General features: G+C 39.5%; 1 protein-coding gene across 1 annotated transcript in view; it reads left to right on the forward strand.

The window, feature by feature from the left end:
- Positions 1 to 16,210, forward strand: part of LOC127425502 (gamma-aminobutyric acid type B receptor subunit 2-like) — a 370,336-nt gene that overhangs the window by 344,377 nt on the left and 9,749 nt on the right. Inside the window, exons 16-18 of the mRNA XM_051671571.1 lie at positions 1,346 to 1,528; positions 8,271 to 8,400; positions 8,688 to 8,802. Of these exons, the coding sequence (XP_051527531.1) occupies positions 1,346 to 1,528; positions 8,271 to 8,400; positions 8,688 to 8,802 (428 nt within the window). The remainder of the gene's footprint in view (positions 1 to 1,345; positions 1,529 to 8,270; positions 8,401 to 8,687; positions 8,803 to 16,210) is intronic.

A 16,210-nucleotide genomic window follows, 5' to 3' on the forward strand; every position in this document is an offset into this window, starting at 1 on the left:
TTGTAATTTTCAAATCATACAGGAATAACATGTATAATCAGGTTTTGCACAAACTTGTGTAGTCCCGGGGGGCCTTGGTACCTCAGCAAGTAAAGACGCTGACTACCACACATGGAGTCACAAGTTCGAATCCAGGGCATGCTGAGTGACTCCAGTCAGGCTTCCTAAGCAACCAGTTGGCCCGGGTAGAGTCACGTTGGGTTAACTTCCTCGTGGTCGCTATAATGTGGTTCTTGCTTTCAGTGGGGCGCGTGGTGAGTTGTGTGTGGATGCTGCAGAGGATAGCGTGAAGCCTCCACACACACTAGGTCTCCGCGGTAACACATTCAACAAGCCACGTGATAAGATGTGCAGATTGACGTCTCAGATGCGGAGGCAACTGAGATTCGTCCTCTGCCACCCAGATATGAGGACTTAGAGCGCACTGGGAATTGGGCATTCCAAATTGGGGAGAAAAAATAAAAATAAATAAATAATAATAAATAAAAAAAAATAGTGTAGTCCATGCCAACTCTGGTGCATACTATCATTAATGCAAAAGATATACATACCAAATACTAAGAAATTCATGTTTATATTTCAGCTCAACTTTTTACTGAAATTTTATGCTGATAATATAATTGGTAACACTTGACAACAAGGTTCCATTTGTTAACATTAGTTAATGCATTATGTATCATGAACTTACAATGAACATGTTTTTTAGAGCATTTATTAATCTTTGTTAATGTTAGTTAATACAAATAAAATTGTTCATTGTTAGTTAATGTTAGCTCATAGTTTATTAACTAATGTTAACATATACTACTTTTGATTTTAAAAATGTATTACTATATGTTAATATTAATTAACATGAACCAAGATTAAAAAATGTTGTAAAAGTATTGTTCATTATTAGTTTCCTACTAACTAATGTTAACAAATGGAACCTTATTGTAAAGTGTTACCACATTTTTTAATCTTGGTTCATGTTAATTTCAACATATACTTATAAACAAACATTTAAATCAAAGGTTGTGTATGTTAACATTAGTTAATGCACTTTGAACTAACATTAACTAACAATGAACACATGGTTTTTATTAACTAACATTAACAAAGATTAACAATTGCTGTAAAAAAATATATATTGTTCATTGTTAGTTCATGATACCTAATGCATTAATGTTAACTAATAGAACCTTATTGTAAAGTATTACCCTATAATTTGTCATGAAAAACTGTATTAAAGTAGGCAAATGCAAAATAAAAGCATTTCCACAAGAGATTTTTGAACTCCGTATATCATAGGCAGAATCAAAAACAAGACCTTAAATGTTCATATTTGCCTTCTCCCTTTTGTTAGTTTATCACAATGCGAACAAACCCAGATGCTGCCACGCAGAACCGGAGGTTAAAGTTAACTCAGAACCAGAAGAAGGAAGATTCCAAGACTTCCACGTCAGTGACGAGTGTTAACCAGGCCAACACGTCCCGTCTTGATGGACTACAGACTGATAACCACCGCCTCCGAATGAGAATCACAGAGGTGACACAAGTGTCACAGGCTGCAAACACAACAAATAACCTTGATTTAATTTCTAACTTCAAAATGAAATTTCAACAACAAATATCATTTTGATAGCAATATCTAATACTTCATCTCAGAGATGCATTTATTTAGTGGTGCATCACTATTATTATTGCTCATACATAGAAACTAGGATTTGAACAAGTCGTACACACTGTTTGTGCTACAGACATGAATGATACCTCAAATTGTGCGGCTTGTTGTTTTAATTTCTAAGAAATCAGACTTACACTGGTATGGTAGATGATAAAACAGTCCAAAAAAACCCCATAGATTTACATTGAAGGACGGTGCTGTACCCAGCCTGATCTCATGACATTTACATGACCACGGCACAATTTTTGCAAACCAAATGTGACGAGGAGAAAGGCGTGGCCAGGCCGTGATGGAGCACTGCCAGCGCTTAATCAGCTGATCACCAGAAGAGTGAGATAAGGGGGAGCCGGAGATGCCAGTTCAGGAGAAAGAGAGAGACACACAGCCACGCTGCATGTGTGTCTGTATGTGTTTATGTTTATGTTGAGCTTTATCATTAAACTTTATGTTTACTGTTCAGCCGGTTCCCGCCTCCTCCTTGCCCGTCCTTTACCTGTTACACCAAAATTACGTGCTGTATTACATGTTTGGCTGCAGTTTCCCTGTGAAATGTCTAGCTGGTGGCACCAAGAGCGAGTGAAAGTATGGTTTTTAAGGTGAATTTTAGATGGATGTTTTAATGAGTAAACCGTACTTCCATAACCTAAAACTTTAACCTAAACCTTATGAATAATAATAATAATAAAAGATAAATGAGTGGCAAATAAAACAGACATCCTTACCCTAAACCAGCACTTAAACCTAACCGATAGTGTTCTTGTCACAAATGCGACATAAAAAGCAAATGTTTTGAAGCAACCACGTCATTTTGCATCGCTTCTATGACACTTTTGCTTCACTTTCACTTTGAGCATCCTTGGCTGGGCTCAAGGCTTGGTCTCAATGTCCAAAGTCCAACACTCTATCAGGTGAGCTACCATGGAAATGTAGGTGTGTCTGGTATAGAAACTTTAAAATGCAACGTTTTTCAAATGTTGCGTTAGAGTAAAAGTGTTTCGATATCATAACATGGCAGTGTGCGAGTAAAATAGGTGTTTTTCATAATCAGCCATTGAACTCTTGATTTGTGTGAAAGTTTTGTTATTAAAATTTTTTATTGATTATTAAAGAGCCCTCCAAAAAGGCCAAATAGCTGCCCCACTTTTTATCAAACAACTCCCGGTTTCCTAGCCTTCTATATGACACCTCCTCTAATGCCGCCACCCTGCCCATCTCTGTGCACCACTCCTGAAATGAGGGTGCTCCAGCCGACTTCCATCCCCTAAGGATGACCTGTCTGCCGATCATAACACTGGCTAGGACCCAATTTTTAATGTACTCATCCCCTATATTAATGACCGCCTCATCGCCTAAAATACAGAGTCTGGGGCAAAATCAAATCTGAGTGCCCAATACGTCAACATAAAACTCTGAACCCTCAACAAAAATTCTTGGATCTTAACACACCACCAAAAAACATGGGTTGCGTCCCCATCTACTGATTGGCATCGCCAGCAGGTGGGTGTGTCTTTAAGACCAAGCCTATACAATCTAGAGGGGGTCCAAAAGAATTTATGTAAAATCTTAAATTGCATAAGGTGCACCCTTGCATCTCTAGATGTAGACTTTATGTTTTTTAGAATCCTAGCACACACTCCCTCCTCCAATACCAAGTTAAAATCTTTCTCCCATAATCTCTTGAGAGAAGTTGAAGCTCCATCCCCCAGACTCTGAATTAGCAGGGAGAAATTCACTGATGCCTCATGACGTTTTCCAAAAGCAGTAATCATCACTTCCAGAGTATCTGCCGCTTTAGGGGGGTGTATGCTACTCCCAAAAATAGTACAAAGCCGGTGGCACAGCTGTAAATACCTAAAGAATTGAGACCTGGGAAGACCTGGGAAGACCTGGGAAGACCTGGGAATCCCAAAATGTTGAACCATATTTTCAAAGGATCTCAACACTCCACTCTCATATAGTTCATTCAGCCATATCGAAGCAACATTTAAATAAATGTCCAAATTAAACACTCTGGACACATTTGTCCATACCGCAAATGCGAAATAATGGGGTGTAACTTAACTTCTCCAGTTAGTTTGATAGAAAGGCTTTGCAATGGCGAAATAGGGGCAAGAACTTCCTGTTCAATACAAAACCAGGGACAGGCTCTCTCAGGAGGAAGAGATCAATGAGCCAAATGTCTGAGACTGAATGCATAATAATAAAACAAAATCTTGGGTTGGCCTAGCCTACCTTTGTCAATCAGCCTATGCAACTTACTGAAATGTAATCTGAGACGTTTACCATTCCAAATGAAGGCCTTCGCTATGCTATCAAATTGCTTGAAATAAGAGGGGGACATCTATAGGGAGAGATTGTAGCAGATAGTTGAAATTTGGAATACAATTTAGTCTAATAACATTAACCTTCCCAATCATAGATAAATGTAATGAAGCCCACCAGCCCACATCGCTCGAAAACCTTTTTATTATAGGGTCAGCTTTAATTAACTCTAACTAAATCACACAAATTTGCTGGGAATAAAATACCCAAATACTTAATGCCCTGTTTGGGCCACTGGAAGGCACCCAGCTGAAAAGGCGTTATTGGGCATTACGCTGTGAGAGCCAAAGCTTCTGATTTAGACCAATTAACTCTGTATCCTGAGAACTTAGAAAAGGAATGAATAATTCTGTGGAGGCAAGGCACAGATCTAGTAGGGTCGGAGATGAATAATAAAATATCATCTGCGTAAAGCAAAAGCTTATGCGCCACATCTCCCGCCACCACCTCTGGAAAATCATCCTCCTTACTTATCGCGGCTGCTAATGGTTCCAGGGCAAGACAGAACAATAATGGGGAAAGAGGGCAGCCATGCCGGGTGCCCCTATCCAGAGTAAAATAATCTGAAATGAATCCATTTGTTTGTACCGCTGCTACCAGGTGTCTATAAAGTAACTTAATCCATCCAATAAAAGTATTCCCGAACCCATACGTTTCCAAAATCTTAAAAAGATAATCCCATTCTACCATACCAAACACCTTTTTGGCATCAAGTGAGATGGCAGCGACCGGAGTCTGATCATTCGCCACTGACCACATAATATTGATGAAATGCCTAATGTTATCAGAAGAGCTATGGCCTCGAATAAACCCCACCTGATCTGTATGTATAAGAGATGTCATAATTTTACTTAATCAGTTAGCCAAAATTTTTGACAATATTTTAACGTCTAGCTGGATCAGGGAAATTGGACGTTAACTGTTACACTCACTTGGATCTTTGTCCTTTTAAAGAATCAGACTGATCCGGGCTTGTGTCATGGTTGGTGGAAGCTTTTCATTCTTTAATGTTTCCATATAAACTTCTAGCAAAAGTGGAGCCAGTTCTGTAGCATAAGATCTAAAAAATTCAGCGTCAAAGCCATCTGGCCCCAGAGCCTTGCCTGTAGGCAAGGCCATATTTACCTTGCCAAGCTCCTCCAAGGTTATCTCAGAATCAAGATAATTTTTTTGCTCAGTCGTCTGTTTAGGAAGTTCTAATGGTTCCACAAAGTTTCTGATATCTTCATCAGTAGACGAAGATGTGGAACTATAGAGATCAAGATAGAATTCTTTAAAAGCATTATTAATATCAATGGCCGAGGTAAATATTTCAACACCAGCAGATTTCACTGAGGTAATGGTAGAAAAAGGCTCTCTCTGATTTATATATCTAGCCAGCAGTTTCCCTGCATTATCCCCCACTCAAAGTATGACTGTCTTGCCCTGAATAGCCAAAACTCCACCTTCCATGACAAAATAGTATTATATATGTATTTCAATACGGAAAATTCACTGAGGCCATTAGACAACATTCGGCGCTTCAGTTCTGCCTCGGCACTTTTAATATTCCCTTCCAATTCCACGAGTTCTTGTGTTATGTATTTTTTGGTGAATGAGGCATGCTGTATGATTCGGCCCCTAAGAACCACCTTAAGTGCCTCCCAAGCCATGCCCATGGAGGATACTGAGAACCAGTTTATTTCAGCCTTTTGCATTTGTTGGAATTAAGGATTTTGCAAAAGGGATACATTAAAGCGCCAACTATATGATTTCTTTTTCTCCGTATGTGGCAACACCTCTAAACACACCAGGGCGTGATCTGAGACTAAAATTTTTCCAATTGAGCAATCAACAACAGATGAAATGAGGGACTTCGATATAAAAAATAAAATCTATTCTAGAATAAATCTTATGGACTGATGAAAAAAATGCATAGTCCCTACCAGATGGGTTCAAAAATATCCAAATATCTGTAAGACCAAGATTTTTACACATCCTGTGAAGCGTCAGTGTTGCTCTAGGGGGCTTGCACTGTTTTGCTTCACTACGATCAAGGACTGAGTCCATCAAAGATTAAAGTCTCCTCCCAATATTATATCATGAGGGGTGCCAGCGACTTGCAACATCCCTTCAAGATCTATAAAAAAGCCCTAATCATCAACGTTAGGTGCATAAATATTATCCCAAGTAAGACTTTGTCCCTGAATTTCAGCTAAAAAAATGATGACTCTTCCTAATTTATCTTTATTCTGTTTGAGACATTTGAATTGTAGATGTTTACTTATCGGTGTAATGACTCCCCTGCTCTTACTCGAGCCAGCACTATAAAAAAAAATGCCCACTCCATATCTTTCCAAATTTTTCAGCTTCCTGCGGAGAAAGGTGCGTTTCTTGAAGAAAAGCTATATCATATTTCTTACGCTTAATAAGAGAAATAACCTTCTTTCTTTTTATGGGGTGCCCCAACCCATTCACATTCCTCGTTGAGAGAGACAGTCCACTCATATTAACATTTAACATTTTGACATATAAAAAAAATAGATAGTGTGTCAAAAAAAAGATTATTAAGACCACATTCCAACATTAGTGCAACCATCAAACCCCGAACATTCCCCAGAACAAAACAAACCGAAAAAGAAAAATGTGCACATTAACCCCACGCTCGACAGTGCCAACTCCAATCCCTCCAAACTCAAACAGCCCACGCACGCCTACGAAAACCCCCGCGACAACTCTGCCATCGGAATGCTCAAGTCCGGTGTTTCTATACAAATTTTGTGAGACAGAATTACACAGCAAAAGATAATCTATAAAACAAACTCCACAAAACTGTCCTGAAAGTGTGTTATTCTACTAAATAAACTCCAGCCGATAAGCAGAACCAGCACAAAAAAACATGCAGTTTCCTCAAACAGTCAAGCGAATGTTCAGTGAGCCGGTCCACTCGGCTACAATGTGAGTACAGCAAGATGACTTATTCACTCTACTGACTTTATGAAAGACAACACTTGCTGTGGGCATGTGAATGTTTTACGGCCATCCTTAGCATCTATTCTCAATTTGGCCGCGAATATCACTGCAAAAGCGACCTTCTGTTGATGTAAAAGTTTCTTGCATTCCTTGAATCGATCACGTTTCTCTCTTGCTGAGTTTGCAAGTCTGGGAACAAGAATATGCTGTGGTTCTTCCAAGAAAGCCTTCCTTTACTCCTCGCCTCGTGTAACACAAGATCAGAAAATTTCAGAATTGATCAGGGCCTGTCTCCCTCTGTGAATCTTTCTCGCTCGATTTCCAGCTTATCACCTGCTATGTCGAGCAGATTCTGACAGAACCCATCCAGGAATTTCACCATATCCTGTCCCTCTATGCCCTCCGGGACTCCTACGATACAGACGTTATTCCACCGGCTACGGTTTTCCATGTCCTCCAACTTCTCCCAGACATGCTCAAAATCCACTTTGGTTGCTAGCGGATTAGCAGATAATTCCCTCTCCGATGACTCTAGGTAATCAATCTGTTTCTCAACATCCCCCACTCTTGTAACCACATCAGTAAAATTTGCCTCCATGGCGGGGATCGATCGTTGTATCACAGCAAGATCCTCCAAGTCAGCGAAGACCTTCGTCAGCATTGCCGACATGTTCAGCATTTCCCGCACCTCCCTGACCAAATCGACTCCCAGGCCCGTGGATTTTGAATTCTTTGACATTTTGTCCTCAAAGAACAGTTATGGAACAGAGTGTATCGAATCTCACCGGTTTGTCATAAAAAGTATTAAAACAAGCAAAGTGCGCAGAGCTCGCCGTTGAGGAACACATCCGATCCTCACATGGCGTCACATAATTCCCCGATTTGTGTGAAAGTTAATAAAACACACAGTTGTTGTAGCACCTCTAGTGTTCATTTCACCAGGAAACTGTGGTGAAACGTAGAATGCGGCACGTATAACTCAATTTGAAAAATGTTTGTTACAGTAACATTTATTCCGTAAGACTACATTGCATGTACCATATCTAGGAAGCAGAATATCATGAGACTTGGGGAATTTGGGGGCTCTTTTGACTTGGGCCAGTAAGCAACCACCTATCAATGTCCTAGCAACCACCCAGAACACTCTAGAATCTACTTAGCACACTGAAGACCTCAGAACACCTTAGCAAATGCATAGCATCGCCTTTGCAAACACCCACATTAGACTAATGCATTGTGTGTGACCACTTACATTTTCTCCATAGAATGTAAAAAGTCTAGTTATTTATTAACATCCTTTCACAAACTTTTAAATGTGTGTGCATTACAGCTGGATAAGGAACTAGAAGAGGTTACAATGCAACTTCAAGACACTCCTGAAAAAACTCCCTACATTAAACAAAACCATTACCAAGACGTAAACAATATCTTGAGCATACGCAACTTCACTGACAGCAAAGGTAAGAGAAGTGGATATCAAACCTTGCGTTTCTCATCTGTCGATCACATGCAGCTGTAAGACAGTGACTCAGTTTAGAATGTGACACACTTTTCCTGTTACTGTCACCCAGAGAAAAAGAAAAATGTATTGAAGGAGTGTTATACATACCTCCAAACATGCCACCCTGAAATGTCATACAAGGTGCAACTTCTGACTCAAAGTTATTTAGCTGCATCCACCACTGACGTCAACATCCTGACAGCAATGACTGCAGTTGTGTTCTGAGGGTCATACCTTTGTTTGCAGATGGAGACAAATCTCTGAAGAACCACTTAGAGCAGAAACCCCAGGCTCAGTGGGGATCCATGGATCCATCCAGGATAAGCAGAGGTCTGCTAGAAGACATCAACTCACCAGAACAGTGAGTTCACACACCTGCATGTACACTGGGCTCCAGAAGTTTTTGGACATTTAAGCCACACTTAAGGCATTGCAGTATATAACAAAACATCAAACCAAATTGCATTTATTTTAAAGGAAGATAGCACAAGCACACTTTTCAAGCAAAACGCTTCATAGATTTTGCAGTTTCGGAAGGAAATTGGTACTCTAGTTAACCAAAATGGCATTCAACTGATCACAAAGTATAAAAAACAGCATCATCACTATTTGAAAAAAGTCGTTTTTGATCAAATCTAGACAGGCCCCATTTCCAGCAGCCATCACTCCAACACCTTATCCTTGAGAAAATCACTTGCCATTATATCAAACACAGTTGAAAGCTGTTTGATTCGTTAAATTAAGCTTAACATTGTCTTTGTGTTTGTTTTTGAGTTGCCACAGTATGCAATAGACTGGCATGTCTTATGTCAGTATTAGGTCAAAAATGGCAAAAAGAAACAGCTTTCTCTAGAAACTCATCAGTTAATCATTGTTTTGAGGAATACAGGCTATACAATGCTTGAAATTGCCAAAAAACTGAAGATTTCATACAAAGGTGTATAATACATTCTTCAAAGACAAAGGACAACTGGCTCCAGCAAGTACAGAAAGAGATGTGGAAGGCCAGATGTACAACTAAACAAGAGGATAAGTACATCAGAGTCTCTAGTCTGAGAAATAGATGCCTCACATGTCCTCAGCTGACAGCTTCATTGAATTCTACCTGCTCAACACCAGTTTCATGTACAACAGTAACTTTTGGCTGCCAGTGTATGTGTGTGTGTGTATATATATATATATATATATATATATATATATATATATACACACAGTTGTGCTCAAAAGTTTGCATACCCTGGCAGAAATTTTGAAATTTTGGCATTGATTTTGAAAATATGACTGATCATGCAAAAAAACTGACTTTTATTTAAGGATAGTGATCATATGAAGCCATTTATTATCACATAGTTGTTTGGCTCCTTTTTAAATCATAATGATAACAGAAATCACCCAAATGGCCCTGATCAAAAGTTTACATACCCTTGAATGTTTGGCCTTATTACAGACACACAAGGTGACACACACAGGTTTAAATGGCAATTAAAGGTTAATTTCCCACACCTGTGGCTTTTTAAATTGCAATTAGTGTCTGTGTATAAATAGTCAGTGAGTTTGTTAGCTCTCACGTGGATGCACTGAGCAGGCTAGATACTGAGCCATGGGGAGCAGAAAAGAACTGTCAAAAGACCTGCGTAACAAGGTAATGGAACTTTATAAAGATGGAAAAGGATATAAAAAGATATCCAAAACCTTGAAAATGCCAGTCAGTACTGTTCAGTCACTTATTAAGAAGTGGAAAATTCGGGGATCTCTTAATACCAAGCCAAGGTCAGGTAGACCAAGAAAGATTTCAGCCACAACTGCCACAAGAATTGTTCAGGATACAAAGAAAAACCCACAGGTAACCTCAGGAGAAATACAGGCTGCTCTTGAAAAAGACGGTGTGGTTGTTTCAAGGAGCACAATACGACGATACTTGAACAAAAATGAGCTGCATGGTTGAGTTGCCAGAAAGAAGCCTTTACTGTGCCAATGACACAAAAAAGCCCGGTTACAATATGCCCGACAACACCTTGACATGCCTCACAGCTTCTGGCACACTGTAATTTGGAGTGACGAGACCAAAATAGAGCTTTATGGTCACAACCATAAGCTCTATGTTTGGAGAGGGGTCAACAAGGCCTATAGTGAAAAGAATACCATCCCCACTGTGAAGCATGGTGGTGGCTCACTGATGTTTTGGGGGTGTGTGAGCTCTAAAGACATGGGGAATCTTGTGAAAATTGATGGCAAGATGAATGCGGCATGTTATCAGAAAATACTGGCAGACAATTTGCATTCTTCTGCACGAAAGCTGCGCATGGGACGCTCTTGGACTTTCCAGCACGACAATGACCCTAAGCACAAGGCCAAGTTGACCCTCCAGTGGTTACAGCAGAAAAAGGTGAAGGTTCTGGAGTGGCCATCGCAGTCTCCTGACCTTAATGTCATCGAGCCACTCTGGGGAGATCTCAAACGTGCGGTTCATGCAAGACAACCAAAGACTTTGCATGACCTGGAGGCATTTTGCCATGTCGAATGGGCAGCTATACCACCTGCAAGAATTTGGGGCCTCATAGACAACTATTACAAAAGACTGCACGCTGTCATTGATGCTAAAGGGGGCAATACACAGTATTAAGAACTAAGGGTATGCAGACTTTTGAACAGGGGTCATTTCATTTTTTTCATTGTTGCCATGTTTTGTTTTATGATTGTGCCATTCTGTTATAACCTACAGTTGAATATGAATCCCATAAGAAATAAAATAAATATGTTTTGCCTGCTCACTCATGTTTTTTAAAAAAAATGGTAAATATATTACCAATACCATACTCCAAGGGTATGCAAACTTTTGAGCACAACTGTATGTATGTATATATATATATATATATACCCATACACTGATCAGCCACAACATTAAAACCACCTGCCTAATATTGTGTAGGTCCCCCTCGTGCTGCCGAAACAGCACCAACCCGCATCTCAGAATAGCATTCTGAGGTGCTATTCTTCTCACCACAATTGTACAGTGCGGTTATCTGAGTTACCGTAGACTTTGTCAGTTTGAACCAATCTGACCATACTCTGTTGACCTCTCTCATCAACAAGGCTTTTCCGTCCACAGAACTGCCACTCACTAGATGTTTTTTGTTTTTGGCACCATTATGAGTAAATTCTAGAGACTGTTGTGTGTGAAAATACCAGGAGATCAACAGTTACAGAAATACTCAAACCAGCCCATCTGGCACCAACAATCATCCATGTGATTATCTAATCAGCCAATCGTGTGGCAGCAGTGCAGTGCATAAAATCATTCAGATATGGGTCAGGACCTTCAGTTAATGTTGACATCAACCATCAGAATTGGGGAAAAAATGTGATCTCAGTGATTTCGACCGTGGCACGATTGTTGGTGCCAGATGGGCTGCTTTGAGTATTTCTGTAACTGCTGATCTCCTGGGATTTTCACACACAACAGTCTCTAGAATTTACTCAGAATAGTGGCAAAAACATCCAGTGAGTGGCAGTTCTGTGGATGGAAATTGTTGATTAGATAAGTCAGTGGAGAATGGCCAGACTGGTTCGAACTGACAAAGTCTATGGTAACTCAGAAACCGCTCTGTACAATTTTGGTGAGAAGAATAGCATCTCAGAATGCTATTCTGAGATGCGGATTGGTGCTGTTTTGGTGGCACGAGGGAGACCTACACAATATTGGGCAGGTGGTTTTAATGTTGTGGCTGATTGGTGTATATATATATATATATATATATATATATATATATATATATATATATATATATATATATATATATATATATATGGCCAAAAGTTTGTGGACACCCCCTTCTAATTAACAAATTTGGTTACTCCATTAAATCCAGTAAAGAAAAATCTTAATGTTTCTTTATGTAATGGCTTAGGCTTTGTGTGCTTCCAAATTTGTGGCAACTGTTTAGGGATAGCCCTTTTCTGTTCCAGCATGACAATGCCCCTGTGAACAAAGTGAGGTCTATAAAGAAATGGTTTACTGTGTCTGGCGTGGAAGAAATTGACTGGCCTTCACAAAGCCCAGACCTGAACCCCACTGATCACTTTTGGGGTGAACTGGAACAGCAACTGTAAGTCAGGCCCCATCGACCAACATCAGTTCCTGACCTCACTGATAGCCTTGTGTCTGAATGAGAGCAAATCCCTGCAGCCATTTCACTACATACAGTATAGTGGAAAGCCTTCCCAAAAGAGTGGAAGCTGTTATTACAGCAAAGGGGGAAATTGATGCCTAAGGTTTTGAAATCAAATATTCATCAAGCACATATGGCGTTCACAAACTTTTGGCCATATAGTGTATATACACTGGCCATCAAACGTTTGGAATAATGTATAGATTTTGCTCTTATGTAAAGAAATTGGTACTTTTATTCATCAAAGTGGCAGTCAACTGATCACAATATATAAGCAGGACATTAATAATGTGAAAAATTACTATTACAATTGGAAAAAAAATCTTCAAAGAGTTCTCATCAAAAACCCCTACATGTGCAGCAATGACAGCTTCGGAGATCCTTGGCATTCTAGCTGTCAGTTTGTCCAGATACTCAGGTGACATTTCACCCCACGCTTTCTGTAGCACTTGCCATAGATGAGGCTGTCTTGTCGGGGACTTCTCATGCACCTTACAGTCTAGCTGATCCCACAAAAGCTCAATGGGGTTAAGATCCATCACACTCTTTTCCAGTGATCTGTTGTCCAATGTCTGTGTTTCTTTGCCCACTCTGACTTTTTCTTTTTTGTTTTTTTTGTTTCAAAAGTGGCTTTTTCTTTGCAATTCTTCCCATAAGGCCTGCACCTCTGAGTCTTCTCTTTACTGTTGTACATGAAACTGGTGTTGAGCGGGTAGAATTCAACGAAGCTGCCAGCTGACGTCAGCGTCTATTTCTCAAACTAGAGACTCTGATGTACTTATCCTCTTGTTTAGTTGTACATCTGGCCTTGCACATCTCTTTCTGTTCTTATTAGAGCCAGTTGTCCTTTGTCTTTGAAGACTGTAGTGTACACTTTTGTATGAAATCTTCAGTTTTTTTTGGCAATTTCAAGCATTGTATAGCCTTCATTCCTCAAAACAATGATTAACTGATGAGTTCCTAGAGAAAGCTGTTTCGTTTTTGCCATTTTGGGCCAAGACATGCCAGTCTATTGCATAATGTGGCAACTCAAAAACAAACACAAAGACAATGTTGAGCTTCATTTAACGAACCAAACAGCTTTCAACTGTGTCTGATATAATGACAAGTGATTTTGTAGTACCAAATTAGCAATTTAGCATGATCTCAAGGATAAGGTGTTGGAGTGATGGCTGCTGGAAATGGGGCCTGTCTAGATTTGATCAAAAATGACTTTTTTCAAATAGTGATGGTGCTGTTTTTTACATCAGTAATGTCCTGACTATACTTTGTGATCAGCTGAATGCCACTTTGGTTAATTAAAGTACCAATTTCCTTCTGAAACAGCAAAATCTGTACATTATTCCAAACTTTTGGCCGCCAGTTTGGAAGTGCCAGTTGATATAATATTTTAATATGATATAATATGTTGATGTGTTCTCATCAAAGAGGGAAAAAAAGTTGCATACATCAATGGGAGGTCATGGTAAAAAAAAAAAGAGAAAAAAAAGAAAAGAAAGACAGGGAGAGGGGGTTCTGGTTTATGTAACTTATGTAACTAGACGTTGGACCCTAAAATGTACAGTAGAGTTGAATTCTCAAAGCTCTTGATTGCACACACACACACACACACACACACACACAATGCTCTCACACTTACCCCAGTAGCCAATGGCCTCTTGACCCTGCTAAATAACAACTTCTACTACAGGGAATATACACTTGGTAATTGGTAGTATGCTTGTTCGTCTGCAATAAAGGATGTCACATTTTTTAACCTGTAGCATCTCACTAATCAATGTTAATTATTTTCAAACAGAGTAGGCATTTTCCTTTATTGATGTGTAAAATTAATATTTAATTGGAACAAATAACTCTCCAATCTCTGAAGACACTCCAATCTTAAAATCGATTGGCAGAGGTGTGACTTGTGTACTTTATATAACTGGCATTTGGCTTACGTATTTGATTTAAAGGGCTTCAGTCTCTTGGGGTTCAGTTTGAAACTGACATTCGACACAGGCATGAAATGTACTTTATGTCAGGGGATCCAAACAGCCAGGTACATAGTGGATTAAAGGCTTCTGCAGAAGTGCCTATTTTTGAGTTAAGAGTAGTTAAGACTTAAGTTACGCCTTTTCAAACACAACTCTACTTTTCAGTCATAAGATCTCAGTCAATTGTCTTCCCATCTAAATCCATGGGCTTTTGTTTGATCTTAATATCACTGTAAGAGAGCATGTTGTATTTTGGCCATCATCTTAAATGTACAATTTGCAAAACATCTAGTAAGCAGAGGAGGGCTGGTGTGTATTGCTATTGGAATTTCTGTATCTTTGTGCACCTTCAAGCTTACATTGTTTTGCCAAGTGCAACATCTTCCTAGAACAACAGTCCAATCAATCAATCAATCAATCAGATTGAAGGTTTAGGGCTTACACAACATTTTTCTTTGATCAACCTATCATTCCCTCTGATTTTAGGAGACTTGCATCTCTGCAGAACAAAAATGGGCATTTTTCAACCACATTACACGATTTGCCTACTACATTGAGATTCCCTACTTTCATTGGATAGGTGAGAAACGCCCATCCTGGTTTGGAAAGGCCCTCTGATTACTACATTGAGATTCCCTACTTTCATTGGATAGTTGAGGAACCCCCATCCTGGTTTGGAAATGCCACTTATTACTACATTGAGATTATCTACTGTCATTGTATAGTTGAGGAATGCCCATCCTGGTTTGGAAACGCCCACTGATTACTATTGTGAGATTCCCTACATCCATTGGATAGTTGAGAAACGCCCATCCTGGTTTGGAAATGGCCATTGATTACAACAATGAGATTTTCTACTTTCATTGGACAGTTGAGAAACGCCCATCATGGTTTGGAAATGGCCACTGATTACTACATTGAGATTCCCTACTTTCAATGGATAGTTGAGAAACGCCAGTCCTGGTTTGGATTCACCACTGATTTCAACATTGAAATACCCTACTTTCATTGGATAGTTGTGGAATGCCCATCCTGGTTTGGAAACGGCCACTGATTACTACGTTGAGATTCCCTACTTTCATTGGATAGTTGAAAAATGCCCATCCCATTTTTGAAAACACCCACAGATTGGGAAACGCACATTTTTGTTCAGCAGAGACCTATACTTTGATTTTAGGGTTAGTTGATAGTTAAGGTCAAAGTATAGCTGCATCCAAAATCGTATACTTCTGAACTATTCTATTTCATTTTGTAGTGCAAGTAGACTGAGCAGTGTTAACACTAAAATGCAATGAAAATAAGTGTACAACAAATACCTTGCTGATATGTTTCTTCACCTGGATTGTTGGACACTTCATGCACTCAGCACTTGCAGCTTACCCTACATAGCAGAAGGGGTGGGGTTTCCAAGCCATAATGCCGGCTGACAAAACAATTGTTATTAATAGTAAATGTGGCAAATAGAGAGACTTCATACATATGTAAATGCTTTACAGTCACTCCATGATGTGTCAATATGTACATTATGTGAGATATAAGTGTTGGACTGAGGTTGGCTACTGTGCTAAAGCTTGCAGCAACACATTGCGTGTTTGAAACGTTACTTCCATCAGCTGAATAATGG

Source organism: Myxocyprinus asiaticus, chromosome 34 (assembly GCF_019703515.2).
Source record: "Myxocyprinus asiaticus isolate MX2 ecotype Aquarium Trade chromosome 34, UBuf_Myxa_2, whole genome shotgun sequence".
Lineage (NCBI taxonomy): Eukaryota > Metazoa > Chordata > Actinopteri > Cypriniformes > Catostomidae > Myxocyprinus > Myxocyprinus asiaticus.